The sequence below is a fragment of the Pseudophryne corroboree genome, chromosome 5 (assembly GCF_028390025.1).
Source record: "Pseudophryne corroboree isolate aPseCor3 chromosome 5, aPseCor3.hap2, whole genome shotgun sequence".
Taxonomy (NCBI): Eukaryota; Metazoa; Chordata; class Amphibia; order Anura; family Myobatrachidae; genus Pseudophryne; species Pseudophryne corroboree.
In genome coordinates, this window is record NC_086448.1 from 342,145,772 (window position 1) to 342,163,159 (window position 17,388).

Genomic DNA, 17,388 nt, shown 5'->3' on the forward strand with positions numbered 1-17,388 from the left:
TGACATACACCCCCCACACACCTTCTCACAGCTGTCAACGCATATACTAACATATGCGATTAGCACCGCTGCGGTGGGCGGTGAGGGGCGGCGATTTATTTCAATACATCCCGCCCTCTAGGCACTAGGGCCACTAGGAGACCTTAGCGCTGTCCCATAGTCTAGTGCACATACATTGCATAGAGTATACATACAAAGGCTCTGTTGTGAGGACAGACAAAATAAGAAATTAAGTGGAAAAGTGATGGATGTTCCTGGGCTATGACTGGGAGCTAGCTAGAAATGCGCACAAAAATGTGCTATGGGTGTGCCATGGGCATGTCAGTGTAAGCTGTTGCGTTCCGAGACACACAGATGCAAGCATAGGAGGCCATAGACAGGCAACACATCCCATAGGGCTGGTGCAAGTCTTGATGATGCGACCTAGGGTGGCAAATAAGGACACTAAAAGTGGGCCCCTCAGTCCTTCCACACTCAGCCACAGGGATATGCACAAGGCTGAAGTTTGTAGCGGCAGATTGGCGACAGCACATAGACGCTGCTGCATGCCACTGAGGCCCAAAGTGTGCGAGTGAGTAATTTTTTTATTAAGATAGTCTTATTTTTTTTTATCCTTTGAGTACAATGGCAGAACACTAAAGATTAAAATATACAGTATATTTATATTTAAAAAAGTGTTTCGAGTATTATAGTCTGAAATTGTGTGTGTTCTTTTAGTATAATACAAAGAAATGCCAAGATGGGCATGCTATCTGGGTTACATTTTATTTTAGTGTGATTAGTACAGAGTGGAGACTGGAGAAGAAAAATATACCTCCTACATGTCCCGATATCGTCCTGATGCGAGGACAGTGGGATGGCATACTCTGCTCGCAGGTGCACCGTCAGTGCCACACTTACTGTACCAAAGGCCGATGCAGGAACGCAACACATGCCCCACTTGCCAAAATGGTACATCAAAGTTCCTGTACATAATTTCCCGGTACACTGAGAGTTCTGATATCATTACTTAACAATCCTTAAGTTCAGTTAGAAAACGTGTATTATAAAGGTACCGTATACTGTACCTCCCAACTATCTTGAATTAAGCAGAACAGCCCCAATTTGAAGGAACCATCCTGCCGCTCAGATTACAGGAGTTTGGGGTCTATTTACTAAGCCCTGGATGGAGATAAAGTCACTGGAGATAAAGTACCAGGCAATTGGCTCTTAACTGTAATTTTTCAAACACAGCCTGTGGCATAGCAGATAGGAGCCGATTGGCTGGTATTTTATCTCCAGCGACTTTATCTCCATCCAAGGCTTAGTAAATAGACCCCTTTGTCCTGATTTGGGTAATGAAGAAAGGTATGTCTGCCTGTGTGATTTCTTGGTGAAGAGGTGTTTTCAGGGGAGAGTACAGGAGGTTAGGACGGGTGGTATTCATGTGACCGACGGTCGGGAGACCGACGGTCACATGACCTCTTCCAGCATCCCGACCCCCACTATCCCGATGGTCGGCATGCCGACCAACAGGGACTATTTCCACTCGTGGGTGTCCATGACACCCATAGAGTGGGAATAGAACCCGTGGCGACCGTAGGTCGCAACTGAGCCCGCAGCATGGCGAGCGCAGCGAGCCCGCAAGGGGCTTGCTGCACTCGCCCTTCCCCGGCGTCGGTATGCTGCCGGGATCCCGGCGCCGGTCAGCCATACTACACCCGTTAGGACTGCTAGTCATACCCTGTGGGGGTTTGAAGACACCTACTGTGATGTCATTCTCCTCAAATGCGACATGACCGTGGCTCCTTTTACACTGTTGAGAGGTATGATAATGCACCACCTACTGTATGTTATTAGCGATATAAGAAATCACTATTATGGTTTTAAGAATGCCATGGTTTACAGTAGAGAAAGCACTGACTTATGAAGTTTCTAACTGCATAAAGAAGAGCAAAATATTAACTGCCGTTAAACTCTTGTTTGATACCCAGATAGTAATTTCAAAACACAAGATATGCAGAATACACATACACATATGCACAGATGTGTCCACATACATCTTTGCTATATTCCGCCATGTATGGCATGGTTTTGCATGCCATAGACTCAGAGATTGATTTAGCCATGCCTTGTGATTTTTCTTAAATCGCTTCTTTAATTTGTTGCTTTATACATATTCTACTATGGCAAACAAAAATTTTAAAATTCATCCACTCGCTACTCGTGAAAAACAGCTTAGCCGCGATTTGTATGTTGCGCCAAATTGAGTAAAATAGCAAAGATGTAATATATATATATATATATATATATATATATATACATACATACTGTACACACACACACACATACAGTGTATCTGGAAATTATGCACAGCACTTCACTTTTTCCACATTTTGTTATGTTACAGTCTTATTTCAAAATGGAATAAATTCATTTTTTCCCTCGACATTCTAAACACAATGGGGGTCATTCCGAGTTGGTCGCTCGCTGTCAGTTTTTAGCAGTCATGCAAACGCTAAGCCACCGCCCTCTGGGAGTGTATTTTAGATTAGCAAAAGTGCGAACGAAAGGATCGCAGAGCGGCTACAAAAAAAAATTGTGCAGTTTCAGAGTAGTTTCAGACCTACTCCTAGCTTGCGATCAATTCAGACCATTCCGGTTTTGACGTCACAAACTCGCCCTGCGTTCGCCCAGCCACGCCTGCGTTTTTCCTGGCATGCCTGCGTTTTTTCGAACACTCCCTGAAAACGGTCAGTTGACACCCAGAAACGCCCACTTCATGTCAATCACTCTGCGGCCAGCTGTGCGACTGACAAGCTTCGCAAGACCTTGTGTGAAACTGCATCGGCCGTTGTGAAAGTACGTCGTGTGTGCACATTGCGCCACATACGCATGCGCAGAAGTGACGTTTTTTTGCTTCATCACTGCGCAGCGAACATTTTCAGCTAGCGATCAACTCGGAATGACCCCCAATACTCCATAATGACAACGTGAAAAAAGTTTTTTTGAGATTTTTGCAAATGTATTAAAAATAAAAAACGAAGAAATCACATGTATATAAGTATTCACAGCCTTTGCCATGAAGCTTAAAATTGAGCTCAGGTGCATCCTGTTTCCACTGATCATCCTTGAGACGTTCCTACAGCTTAAATAGAGTTCACCTGTGCTAAATTCAATTCATTGGACATGATTTGGAAAGGCACACACCTGCCTATATAAGGTCCCACACTTCACAGTGCATGTCTGGACACAAACCAAGCATGAAGTCAAATAATTGTCTGTAGCCCTCTGAGACAGGATTGTCTCGTGGCACAAATCTGGGGAAGGGTACAGAAAAATGTCTGCTGCTTTGAAGGTCCCAATGAGCACAGTGGCCTCCATCATCCGTAAATGGAAAAAGTTCAGAACCACCAGGACTCTTCCTAGAGCTGGCTGGCCGTATAAACTGAGCGATCAGGGGAGAAGGTCCCTAGTCAGGGAGGTGACCAAGAACCCGATGGTCACTCTGTCAGAGCTACAGCATTCCTCTGTGGAGAGAGGAGAACCTTCCAGAAGGACAACCATCACTGCAGCAATCCACCAATCAGGCCTGTATAGTTCAGTGGCCAGACGGAAGCCCCTCCTTAGTAAAAAGCATATGACAGCCTGCCTGGAGTTTGCCAAAATGCACCTGAAGGACTCTCAGACCATGAGAAACAAAATTATCTGGTCTGATGAGACAAAGATTTAACTTTTTGGCGTGAAAGCCAGGCGTCATGTTTGTAGGAAACCAGGCACCGCTCATCACCAGGCCAATACCATCCCTGCAGTGAAGCATGGTGGTGGCCGCATCATGCTGTGGGGATGTTTTTCAGTGGCAGGAACTGGGAGATTAGTCAGGGTAGAGGGAAAGCTGTATGTACAGAGACATCCTGGATGAAAACCTGCTTCAGAGTGCTCTTGACCTCAGACTGGGGCGACGGTTCATCTTTCAGCAGGACAACGACCCTACGCACATAGCCAAGATAGCAAAGGAGTGGCTTCAGGACAACTCTGTGAATTTACTTGAGTGTCACAGCCAGAGCCCAGACTTGAATCCAATTGAACATCTCTGGAGAGATCTGAAAATGGCTGTGCACTGACGCTTCTGATGGAGCTTGAGAGATGTTGCATAGAGGAATGGGCGAAACTACCCAAAGATAGGTGTGCCAAGCTTGTGGCATCATATTCAAAATTACTTGAGGCTGTAATTGCTGCCAAAGGTGAATCAACAAAGTACTGAGCAAAGGCTGTAAACACTTATGTACGTGTGATTTCTTAGTATTTTAATTTTAATACATTTGCAAAAACTACAAAAAAACTTTTTTCACGTTGTCATTATAGGTGTATTGTGTGTAGAATTTGGAGGGAAAAAATGAATTTATTCCATTTTGGAATAAGGCTGTAGCATAACAAAATGTGGACAAAGAGAAGCGCTGTGAATACTTTCCGGATGCACTGCACATACGAATATCAACAGATATTAGATCTAACATTCGGGATGTTTGGACCACTATGTTTAAGACAGAGCCTTAGCCTTCAGCTGGGTACACTCTATAAACCAGGCCGTTTACAGACATATCAGATGTATATACCCGCTGAACGGTACCAAAATACCGTTCATCAATAAAAACTATATATCATTCTAGTGTGTACCAAGCCTAAGAGTCTATTTTCAAATATAACATTTATCAGATTTATAAAAGTTTCCCATACACACCCTCTCCTGTTATGAAGTGGCCAACTCCACCACATACCAATTAGAATTTATGACATAATCGCATTATACATGAGTAGCACAAACACATTTCTACACGTCTGTTCAGATCCAGTGATGTCAGCAAGATGATGATACAAAGTGGCCAGCTGTATAGAGCCCCCACCCCAAGTTTTGCAGAAACATCATACACATACAGTATATACATTCTACTAAAGAATGGTGATAGAAAGGGGTTGTATTTGTGTATGTTATTTTATATATAACTCCTTTGGATTGGCAGTGCACCTGACGGTGAGAGGTGTAGGAGAAGGTGCTTGGTATGCAGGTCTGTGTATGAGCACCAGCAGATTAGCAGTGCACCTGATGGTGAGAGGTGTAGGAGAAGGTGCTTGGTATGCAGGTCTGTGTATGAGCACCAGCAGATTAGCAGTGCACCTGATGGTGAGAGGTGTAGGAGAAGGTGCTTGGTATGCAGGTCTGTGTATGAGCACCAGCAGATTAACAGTGCACCTGATGGTGAGAGGTGTAGGAGAAGGTGCTTGGTATGCAGGTCTGTGTATGAGCACCAGCAGATTAACAGTGCACCTGATGGTGAGAGGTGTAGGAGAAGGTGCTTGGTGTGCAGGTCTGTATATGAGCACCAGCAGATTAACAGTGCACCTGATGGTGAGAGGTGTAGGAGGAGGTGCTTGGTATGCAGGTCTGTTTATGAGCACCAGCAGATTAACAGTGCACCTGATGGTGAGAGGTGTAGGAGAAGGTGCTTGGCGTGCAGGTCTGTGTATGAGCACCAGCAGATTAACAGTGCACCTGATGGTGAGAGGTGTAGGAGAAGGTGCTTGGTATGCAGGTCTGTGTATGAGCACCAGCAGATTAACAGTGCACCTGATGGTGAGAGGTGTAGGAGAAGGTGCTTGGTGTGCAGGTCTGTATATGAGCACCAGCAGATTAACAGTGCACCTGATGGTGAGAGGTGTAGGAGGAGGTGCTTGGTATGCAGGTCTGTATATGAGCACCAGCAGATTAACAGTGCACCTGATGGTGAGAGGTGTAGGAGAAGGTGCTTGGTATGCAGGTCTGTGTATGAGCACCAGCAGATTAGCAGTGCATCTGACAGTGAGAGATGTAGGAGGTGGCGCTTGGTGTGCAGGTCTGTGTATGAGCACCAGCAGATTAGCAGTGCATCTGACAGTGAGAGATGTAGGAGGAGGCGCTTGGTGTGCAGGTTTCTGTATGAGCACCAGCAGATTAGCAGTGCACCTGACAGCGAGAGGTGTAGGAGGAGGCGCTTGGTGTGCAGGTCTGTGTATGAGCACCAGCAGTTATTCTCTTTCTTATATTTCTGGTTCCTGGAACATTCTACATAATGGGCTGGTTACAAATTCTGTGCTGGTATATGTATTACACACCAACATGCATCCAAGGTGCTGACTCTCAGGATAACCGATAAGCTATGTCTTTTATTGAAATAAATTGTAGTTCTAATAATAATTTTCATGTATATGTGTGTGTATGTATGTGTATAGAAATCTATGCATAGAAATCTATACATGTATACAATATGCAAGGATGTATTTACTGTTCCTGTTGAACTGAGTAATCTGGAAATGAAAGTGTTAAAAGTTGAACCTAATCCTTGCTGTTTAGTGCAACCCTGCACGATTGATATCTGATACATTTTTTTACTCTAGAATTTCCTGAGTGCTCAGCTTAGGGAAATCAGTGGGTGTAGCCAAGTATCAGTGCGATAGAGAACTGTACAGCTATTTATAACATTAAATCATCCACTATAAAGACAAATTCAGTATAAAAGTTATATATTTATAAAAAGAAATACTTCTTGGTAACAGCTTTCCCTGAAGTTTTACCACATACTGTATGATGGATTCATAAATATGCTATTCACTGCAGCATGATGGCTAAAGTTTTTCTTGGCAGAGGGAATAGTATTGCTCCAGTCATTTCACGTAGCTTTAGTGGTTGCCTCAGGACACACTCTCCTGTGCTAGTCAGCCTGATAAAGGGATAAACATCAACAAGCCTCCGGAAAATCTGGAGAAGATTTTTTTTCTTCCACATATGGAAGATACAAGAGCAGAGCCAATTAGCTAGCGAATGTGTGTCAGGTGACTGGACCGGCACATGTAGCTCATTGATTTTTTTGGACCCAGTCCCAACTTTCTTCATATTCTTTACGATTCTTTTCTGCTTCAATGATCTCTTTGTACCTCCTGCGGAAAAATCCCATCTGTAAAAGTAAAAAAGTCAAAAGATTGTTATCAATAAAAGGCAAGCAGCAATAATTATATTATAATAAATCTATTGATTTATATACAAATACAAGTGTATATACTCCATACCAGTGGACTAGTAAAAAGACTCCATCACACAGGGCCTGTGTGATGGATTCTTTTTACTAGTTCGCTGGAGTGACGCAGTTGTTGTCGTCTGGTATCCTTTGGTGCGTACACCGCGGCCCGAGGACATTTAGTTATGTGACTGCCGGCTCTTTGGATTGAGATATATATAAATATAAAATGTTGCTGAATAGGTGTATAAATAACGTTATATAATGTCCATAGGAGGTATACTTACGTTTCCTGTGTCTCTTTATTATGTTCTGCTAGACTGCTCAAACTACACACTTGCCTTTTTCTCTCAAACTGATGGTAATTTTGGACCTACTGTACTACAAACCTCTGTACAAGTCCCCATGCTGCAGTGCTGGATACTAATCCAATGGTTTGGAGACAAAATTGCTATCAATCTGCAGCAGTTCTATTAAACATCAAATAATAATATAGCTTACAATATGATTGGCAATACAGAAAAACAGTGAAGTGTGATAGGTCACTGTCAGCTTTTAATGCGTTTCAGTTACTTTCCGACAGAAAAGTCAGAATAAAATTGAAAAGAGCAAATAGTAAGATGTGTAATACAACCACTTCTATTCACCCACTTATACGTGTAATACGTTTCTATTAGGACGACACTGCATAACTAATTTAAAGATACATTTTTTTCTTTATACTGCCTTTTACATTTATTCCCCGGAAGCAGCTCTGGCATGCTTATATATACTATGGACGTAATCTATTAAAATATCAGCCAGGCTTTCTGAGTAATCTGATGAAATGTGGAGCACGTTGGCATACAACCTATGATAAACCAAAGCATTGTATTCCCAAAGCCATATTTGCAAGTAGAACATGCCGCCAGATGAAATAAGTGTACCATTCACTTTTGGCAGCTGTAAAAAAAAAAAATCACTGGTAATAGGGCTTCCTTGTATTCCTTTAGCTGTTAATAGAGGCCCAAGTAACAAAATAATTGATATGAATAACTTAATGGAAATACAGATACGTCGACATTTATAAGGAAAACAGCAGTGTACAATTTCTTGTAGTATATATAAATGTATGGGCAGCACCATTTTGGTGGTGTTATTAGTATCCTACAAAAGCCTCTCAACACCTGCCAGTGGGATGCTTCTCAATAGTCTGACTTTGGTACATTCAAGTAAACCAAGAGTCTTATTATATGTTGTGTGGTATTTTCAATGTGTGCTATGTGCGCACATATATATGTGTGTATGTTTGTAACTATATATAGATATATATATATATATAATAGATATATATATATATATATATATACTGTATATGTGTATAATTCCACTATATAACTCTCAGTGTATGGGTTTGTGCTACCTCCATTCCCCTCCTCGCATCATGTCCAGAGCCGGATTAAGGGGGGGGCCCTGGGGGTAAGTACCCCAGGCCCCCCTTTCCAAAAGGGCCCCCCTGCGCCCGCACACAGCGTCTGATCTGCGGCGCCGCACTTCCGACGGCTCTCCATAGGTTGCCATGGCAACCTAACAGCCGCGGCGCCGGCGCCGCATAGAAGTGCAGGACAGCTGAGCGACGGCTCAGCTGTCCAATGGAGTGAAACTAAAGGTGCAGCCTGCGGCTCAGTCATTGGCTGGGCGCGCAGGCTGCAGTGCAAGGAAGAAGTGTGGACTGTGTGGAGCCGCCAGTGGAGGGTGCGTGAGTGAAAGAAGGAGCTCTCACTCTCCTGTCACATTCAGCCTGCCAGCAGCAGAGAAAACAGTAAGCTGGCTGTATTGGGGTTTTTTTCCATTTTTTTTTTTGTTAAATTGGAATGTATGGTTTGGTTTTGTGATGGTTTGGTGTGTATGTGTAATGTGTGTTTGTGTGCATGTTTATACATATATGTACACACACACACACACACACACACACACACACACACACACACAGTATGTACGTGTGTGTGTGTGTGTGTGTGTGTGTGTGTGTGTGTGTGTGTAGATGTAAACATATACTGTATATGATTAGGCATGTGTATGTTTGTGTATAAGATATATATATATATATATATATACTGGATGCGGGCAGCACATCCGTTAACTAGAAGTAAAGTCCCGATACCCTCTGGAGGATGAGCCCATATTACTACACCCATGGACGGCGGCACTTGGTAAAAAATCCACAAACTGCAGAATACTGCAACGTTTCGATGTCGTCAGGCACATGTGCCTGACGACGATGTATTTAATAGCGGCACTCAGAAACATAGTAAAAAAATCAACAGTGTGTTTAATACATCACTTCAATCAATACAACGTTTCGGGACCCGGCGGACCCTTTGTCAAGGTGATGTATTAAACACACTGTTGATTTTTTTGACTACATTTCCAAGGGGTGTAGTACGGTATGCCGGCGGCCGGGCTCCCGGCGAGCAGCATACCGGCGCCGGGAACCTGACCACCGGCATACTGACAGTGTGGCGAGCGCAAAGGAGCCCCTTGCGGGCTCGCTGCGGGCACGGTGGCGCGCTATGCGCGCCACGCTATTTATTCTCCCTCCAGGGGGGTCGTGGACCCCACGAGGGAGAATAGCTGTCGGTATGCCGGGTGTCGGGATCCCGGCGCCGGTATACTGTGCACCGGGATCCCGACATTCGGCATACTGAAGACCACCCTTTCCAAGTGCCGCTGCTTGTCTGATGTTTTGACTACAAATTCCACCTGATGGCACTGAAACAGATATACCTGCAGTAAGGGTGAGTACCGATTCAATCTGATATATATATATATATATATATATATATATATATATTCACCTGCTTCCTTGTTAGGTGTTAGGGCCATGCTGTTTGAAGTGCCCCGGGGCCCCCATAGCCTTAATCCGGCTCTGATCATGTCACTGTCCTTGTCACATGCAGCCCTGTCATCACTGATATATAATGCATGTCCTGATATAGTCTGTGCTGCTGGCCCACCCTTGGGGGTGCTAGTGGTGTGTTACCCTCACAGTGTTTGTTCCCAGAGTGTAAGTAATATGTGTGGCAAGTTTTATATAAATTGCTCCAGGCATTCCAGAGTTATGCTGTCTGATGTGCTGCCTCAACCCTAGGGGTGCTAGGGGTGTCTTACCCCCACAGTGTTTGTTCCCAGCTTGTAAGTCATACGTGTACCAAGTCTGTTGTAAATAGCTCCAGGCCTTCCACAGCTATGCTGTCTGCTGACATACTCTGTGCTGCTGTCGCACCCCCTAGGGGTGCTAGGGGTGTCTGACCCCCACAGTGTTTGTTTCCCGAGTGTAAATCATATGTGTACCAAGTTTGTTGTAAATTGGTCTGACTCTAGCCATTCAGGAGTTATGCTGTCTCCTGAAATACTCTGTGCCGCTGTCCCACCCCTAGGGGTGCTAGGTGTGTCTAAACCCCACAGAGTTTGTTCCCAGATAGTAAGTCAGATGTGTACCAAGTTTGTTGTAAATTGCTCCAGGCCTTCCACAGTTTTGCTGTCTCCTGAAATACTCTGTGCTGCTGTCCTTAAAAATGCATCTTATTCACATACCTATGCAAATAAGTCGCACATGTAGTTTATGCTGATTAATTAATGATATGTGGCATGCCTTTATTCTGTGTGGGCCTGCGGCTGTATCTGCATATGAAATGCTACGTTACAGTGTTTTCCTGGAAAAAAGATAAAGCTGCAATCTAGATGGACATTCGTAACAGTTATGCATGCCAGCCTCACCCTCCTTATACAATATATGCCTTTAAAGATGACTGAATATATGCCTTTAAAGATGACTGAATGTAAAATGCAAGTTATATATATGATGAATAATTTATACAGCTGTCAACGAGCAAAGATTTTTAAACTGTCCCTATGATTTTTCACCTCATTCTGCATTTGCTAGCATAATCTTTCTTGGTTAGCTCGTGGAATGTGATTTAAGGGCATACTGCTCCCAAACTGATTATTCCCAGGAGGTCGTGAAACGGGTGTAGGTCCACACAAACCACCAAACACGATAAGCTATATTGTATTATTTGCCTCCCTCTCATTACAAACTGTACACCACGGGAGAAAGTACATGACATCCCAGTCCTTTTATTTCACCTGCTATCATTTGAGAAAGACAATACTATAACAACAGATAAGCAATAATCTATTATATCTCTGGAATGCATATATATGACAATGTTATATATTAAAAAAAAAATCTAAAAACACTGTCCTTTCATTTCTTTCTTAGCAAGACATACCATCTGGCTTATTAAAGTACAGCTGATACCTAAATAGTATAGGGTAGTGTCGAAGTCGGAAAAAGAAGCCAATACAAACCACACACAGATTGGCGCTTCTCGGTGGTAGCGTAAAGACGCAATTGACGTATATGGATGCACCATGCTTCTTTACCGTACATCATGCATAGAGTCGCATGGCGTGCGTGTTGCAGCGTGGTGGGTGTGTATATGGTAAACGGCACAATCACTGAGAAACGCCATAAAGACGCACACAGACACATATTTCATACAACACATAAATTACACATAGACAAAACATGTCTAGCACCAGACTTGTATTATATGGTATTTATATAATAGAGTGTTACCAGATATATATGTATTATTGGGATGGAACAAGTGAATTATATCATGCTTAGTGTCAAAATGGTCAGGAGAATGTGTGGATTAATTTGATAGCTATGGGTAAATTGTAGCACATTGCAACGATTAGTTATGACCAAATGTATAAATATAAAGTCACATTCTAAGAGAACAAAGGATTTACTGAGAAACCAGTGGTTAATCCCTGTACCTGCATCTTCAAACTGGACATTGCTTACATATGAACTGACCAATAACACACAATGAATGAGAAACCTTCCTCTCCTGGGCCAATGGAAGGAGACCGAAACCAACAACCTGTTAATTCCCACTGTTTGATATATGCAGTTTTCTGGGGGATAGTTAGTCAGTTGCTGAGGGAAAGAGATGCAGAGTCTATCTAGAAAGGAGTGTCCTGTGGGATGGGGTGATGTATACTGGCTGCAACTGTTTCTTATGTAACTAATTCTGTACCACTTACCTAGGCTTATACATGTTATACTGTATGATATACTGTACATATGTTATTTTGTATGCATAACTTTTAATATCACATACATATATATATCTCTGAGCGTTGGACCTCAGTAAACCATGTGTGTGAGTACTTGCTTTCTCTTAAAGGACATAGTGCTGCAATGTTCAGTGCACTATTATCGTATATGGTAATAAGATGCACCTTGCGTCAGCAGTATATATTAACGCTGATATTTAAATTATAAAACAAAAGGTAACCCTTCTTTTTGCGCTGTACCACTTGTCTCTAACCAACAAGAAATACCCTCTGTCAGATAAGGTATCTAGAATAGGTATGGGATAGGAAAAAGATCTTGTGGGAGCCAATCAGCCTTCAGGATAACAATATTATAAAAATAATTTTTTATTTATACACAAACAAAAGGTATTTATAACCTAAAAGTTTGTCCTAGGTACAAATATCTAAAAATTCAATAAAACAATTAAACAATCTTATACATAGTTGTGAGGAATTTACAGTCAGGTGATCAGTCAGAACTTGTAGGAGACGGGCATCCAACCAGGTGCTTGTATTATAGCTTTGTTAGCTCAATAGTATAAAAGTTTATACTATTGAGCTAACAAAGCTATAATACAAGCACCTGGTTGGATGCCCGTCTCCTACAAGTTCTGACTGATCACCTGACTGTAAATTCCTCACAACTATGTATAAGATTGTTTAATTGTTTTATTGAATTTTTAGATATTTGTACCTAGGACAAACTTTTAGGTTATAAATACCTTTTGTTTGTGTATAAATAAAAAATTATTTTTATAATATTGTTATCCTGAAGGCTGATTGGCTGATATTTAAATGGTTATTTTAAATACTGGAAATTCACAGTAGTATAGGGAGTGCTAACAATATTCCTGCAGCGGAGTACACTGTATTCCACAGGGAATAACATCGGGGTGTAGAGTAGGATCTTGATCCGAGGCACAAACATGCTAAAAGCTTTAACTGTTCCCAAGATGCTCAGCGCCGCCTCCTCTATAACCCGGCCTCTGTGCACAGGAGCTCAGTTTGTAAGTTGGTGCCTGCAGTGCAGACAGCTAACAGGCAGGGCTGCTCCAGCAGCCCTAAGAAGAGCTATTTTAAAGAAGATAGAAGACTTCAAGGGCTGCAGCAGCGGCACTCTAGTGCTAGAAATCATTCTGATATCTCCTGCTGCAGCTCCATCACCTCCCCAAGCGGCACTATATACTCCCGCGTCCCTGGTTGCCGGGTACTTACAGCGGTTGCTCCAGTTCTTCACCCAGGGCACACACACTAACTGAAGTTCTCCAGGATCGCGTGGCCGCACTCAGGAAGGAGGTAAGAGGGTCCCTCAGGCGGGACCCGCTGGAAATCGCGATCTGCCGCGGCCATTAGGAGGTGGCAGCACGCACTGGCGTGGACACTGTGGCAGTCTAGGGACACCACTAGATCACCAGGGCAAGGTCACAGGTCGGACTATGCTATAATCCATTTTATTAAGACCCGCAGCACCCGGTGGTGAAATCCAGCAAGGTGCTAAGGCTCTGGCCTGTAGCCCCTCCCCCAGCCCCTGGGCGCCATTTAGAGTAAATGTTCCCGCCCTGGAGCTGCATCTCTCTGTCTCCCTCACTCCCTGTCAGTGTTTGGGCGCCATTACACAGTGCTGCGCTGATTCTGGGACTGCTGGGTGATGCCTCCTCTGTAAAGCCGTCTGCATTATCAGCGCTGTGCATTTACAGGACACTTGTATTCTACATGTCGTTTAGACAGTGTTAGTTAAGAACAAGTGCATACTTCAGGGTTATTTAGTACAAGTACCCTGTGATATTCCACCAGTTTTTACTGTGCATTGATATATCTGTTTATATACACATAGCTTTACTCAGTAATAGAGGAGAAAAAATGTGTATACAGGTGCGCTATCAACAGCTGCTGGTATTGGGGTGGTCAGGAATCCCCCGAGAAAATACAAATAAATAGAAAGGTATACCAGCGCTGACTGTTTAAGCTAATAAACGACAATTTAGGCTTGTATTAATATTGTTTAACATATAATAGAAACATTAAAAACAATAAAAATCACATATATGTTATGTAGTGCCAGTGATATTGATTAGGCCACTGATAGCAATTGTTCCACTTAGATTTATATTGAGGCCCACAATCTAGCAGAAATAAATAGGATCTGTATTCTTTTTACCAGAATAGTTGGTGGGAAAGGCAGTCCCTTGTTTTCATCAGCTGGGATGTCCTTTAAATGCTGAGCATAAGTCCAACTCCTGGAGAAAACAAGATCTTTGGGAGATAGCACTCTCCTGGTGAAATCAGCTGGGATGTCCTTCATATGCTGATGGAAATTTTTAAATGCTGCAGAAATATTGAAGGTGGGTCTCAAATAAAGTCCTGGTTCTCAGGATGGCTTGAAAGCGTGGATTCCAGACAATTGCTGCATCAGTGGCGTGCAAACTGAACGAGTTTCACTGGTGTATAATATATGTCCAGCTTTATCATCTGGTTGCGGTCCTAGTCGGTGGACTTGGACTCTAAGAAATCCTTGGAGATGCTCCCGTTTAAAGGAAACATCCTCTTTGGTGAGGATCTCAACAAGATTGTCGCTTGTCAGGCTGTCAGGATTCTGATCTAGTCTGTTCCCGGAGGGGGCACTAGTGGGTCAGTGTTGGAATGACGTATGAAACGTGGAGACTGAATAAAGTCCTGCGCATATGCGCTGATGTTTAATAAACACAAAAGTCACAGAACAATAATATAATAATAGATGATACGTAGCATTGGTAGTAGCAGAAATGAAATGAAAAACGGTAACTGAATCCAAGGTACTGATAATTATTGAAACAAAGCAAAACTCCGGTAACGTGGAATAACTTGAGAAATGTAAATGGTTTAGAAAACAGAACTCTGGTAATACTTGCAAAGCACATAGTCTCTGATAACTAAACGTGGAATGACTTGGTAAATAAATGTAAATGGTTTAGAAAACAGAACTCCGGTAATACTTGCAAAAGCACACAGTCTCTGTAACATAAAAGTTCTTTAGCCAAGCAAGGCCCAGGCAGGAGACAGTCCTAACTCAGCATGCTTGTTAAGTGCTGGATGCAATGCACAGAATGGAATGCTGGTAATAAGGTGCACAAGTTAGGCAATGAATAACACCTGAGGAGAGTCTCTTACTGGTGATGAACTGTGGCAGGCTGTGGCTGGAGTCTGGAACAAGCAGGAGAAATGCAGGATTATGAATGGAATGAAATGATGAGAGGAACCACGGGGAACCACTGGAGACAGGAACACGGGGAACCACTGGAGACTGGAACACGGGGAACCACTGGAGACTTGACACACCAAATGTGACTCGTTGTCCAAGGCGATGAGAATGAGCCAGGAACTGGAGTTTATACCCCTTGCTCTGTGATGATTGGATGAATCTCTGTGAGAACACACCCTCCAGGGTTGGGTGCCCAGATCAGCTGAGAGTTAACTGGAGCTGGTGATTAACCAGAAGAATAATTCTGTAGACAGTTAATGCAATGCACTGCTGGTTGCTGGCTGGGATCAGTAGTGCACCGGGAGTTAATGCTGTTTATCTAGAAGCACTGTGTACTCCAGGCTGCTGGCTGAAACCAGTGGTTACCAAAAGATAGAACTGGTTAGGTGGAGCACAGTGAGCTGTGGGCTGCAGGAGACTGAAGACTGGAACTGCTGGGACCTGTAGTTCCACAGGTCCAATTCACAGGGAATACTCTGAAAACAGAGGACTGAAGCCAGGAGACGCCTGTTCACTGGAAGTGATGCAATGGAGAATGCGGATTCCTGACATCGCTGACTTGGCGTCTGCTAAGACTGCATGTCTACCTAGTACTACTCCTTCGGCCCCGAAGGCTAAGAGTACTTCCTTTTGTTCCTTTTCGCCCTCTGGGTAAAGCAGAGGGTCAGGCGTACCCGAAACAGTCTCGCAATTCCAAAATCACCAAGCCCAAGCCTAAACGTGCCTGGGCTGCCCCGTCAGCCGGCTTCAAAATCTGACAAGCTTGTGGCATGACGGGGTGGGCCTCCCCCTGGGGGATCCCAGGGTGGGAGGCCGACTTCTACAGTTCACCCAGGTATGGTTGAAGACCACTTCAGACGCTTGGGTACGGGAAGTCGTCACTCACGGATACGCATTATCCTGCAAGACACGTCCCCCTCCTCGCTGTTGCCTGACCGACATCCCTTCGGATCAGGCGAAGGCAACAACTCTCCGTTTAGTGGTACAATCCCTCCTGGACACCGGAGTGGTAGTGCCGGTGCCTCTGGCTCAGAGGGGAAGAGGGTACTATTCAACGCTGTTCCTAGTCCCCAAACTGAATAGTTCCTCCCGGCCCATTCTCAACCTCAAATCTTTGAACAAGTTTGTGAGGGTCTACAAATTTCATATGGAGGCCCTTCGCTCTATTGTCCTGGCTTTGGAACCAGGGGACTATATAAGGTCTCAAATGATCTCCTTGTCTCCGGATGTCTGTCACTGACCTGGTGGCTGCAGGACCAACGATTGCGCAGGGGTCGTCCCTTCTGGATCTCCAACTGGGTCCTTCTGATGATGGATGCAAGTCTGAGGGGTATGGGCGCGGTGTTGGAGCAACACTCTCTTCAGGGTCGGTGGACCAGGGAGGAGTCTCTCCTCCCGATAAACATTCTGGAATTGCGGGCAGTGTTCAATGCTCTGAAACTGGCCCGGCATCTGGTACTGAACAGGCTTGTTCAAGTACAGTCAGACAACGCCACCACGGGGGCGTACATAAATCATCAAGGCAGCACTCGAAGCCGCATGGCAAAGATGGAAGTGTCAAAGATACTTCAATGGGCGGAACACCTTCTGCCAGCCATATTGGCAGTGTTCATTCCAGGGGTCCTCAACTGGGAAGTGGACTTCCTCAGTCGTCAGGACGTACATGCCGGAGAGTGGAGCCTTCATCCAGAAGTCTTTCAACTCCTAGTGGACAAGTGGGGCCTACCAGATGTAGACCTGATGGCGTTTCGACACAATCACAAGGTTCCGGTATTCGGAGCAAGAACAAGGGATCCTCAAGCGGCGTTCGTGGACGCACTGGCAATTCCATGGAACTTTCGGCTACCGTACGTGTTCCTTCCGATGTCACTCCTGCCTAGAGTAGTGAGGAAGTTCAACAAGAAGGAGAAATCCTTCTAATAGCTCCAGCGTGGCCCAGACGGCATTGGTTCTCAGACCTGCAGGGTC

General features: G+C 44.0%; 1 protein-coding gene across 1 annotated transcript in view; it reads right to left on the reverse strand.

Annotated features, from left to right (window-relative positions):
• Positions 1-5,830: 5,830 nt before the first annotated feature.
• Positions 5,831-17,388, reverse strand: part of ITGA9 (integrin subunit alpha 9) — an 838,556-nt gene continuing 826,998 nt past the window's right edge. The window contains exon 28 of the mRNA XM_063922573.1: positions 5,831-6,968. Within this exon, the coding sequence (XP_063778643.1) occupies positions 6,870-6,968 (99 nt within the window). The 3' untranslated portion in view covers positions 5,831-6,869. The remainder of the gene's footprint in view (positions 6,969-17,388) is intronic.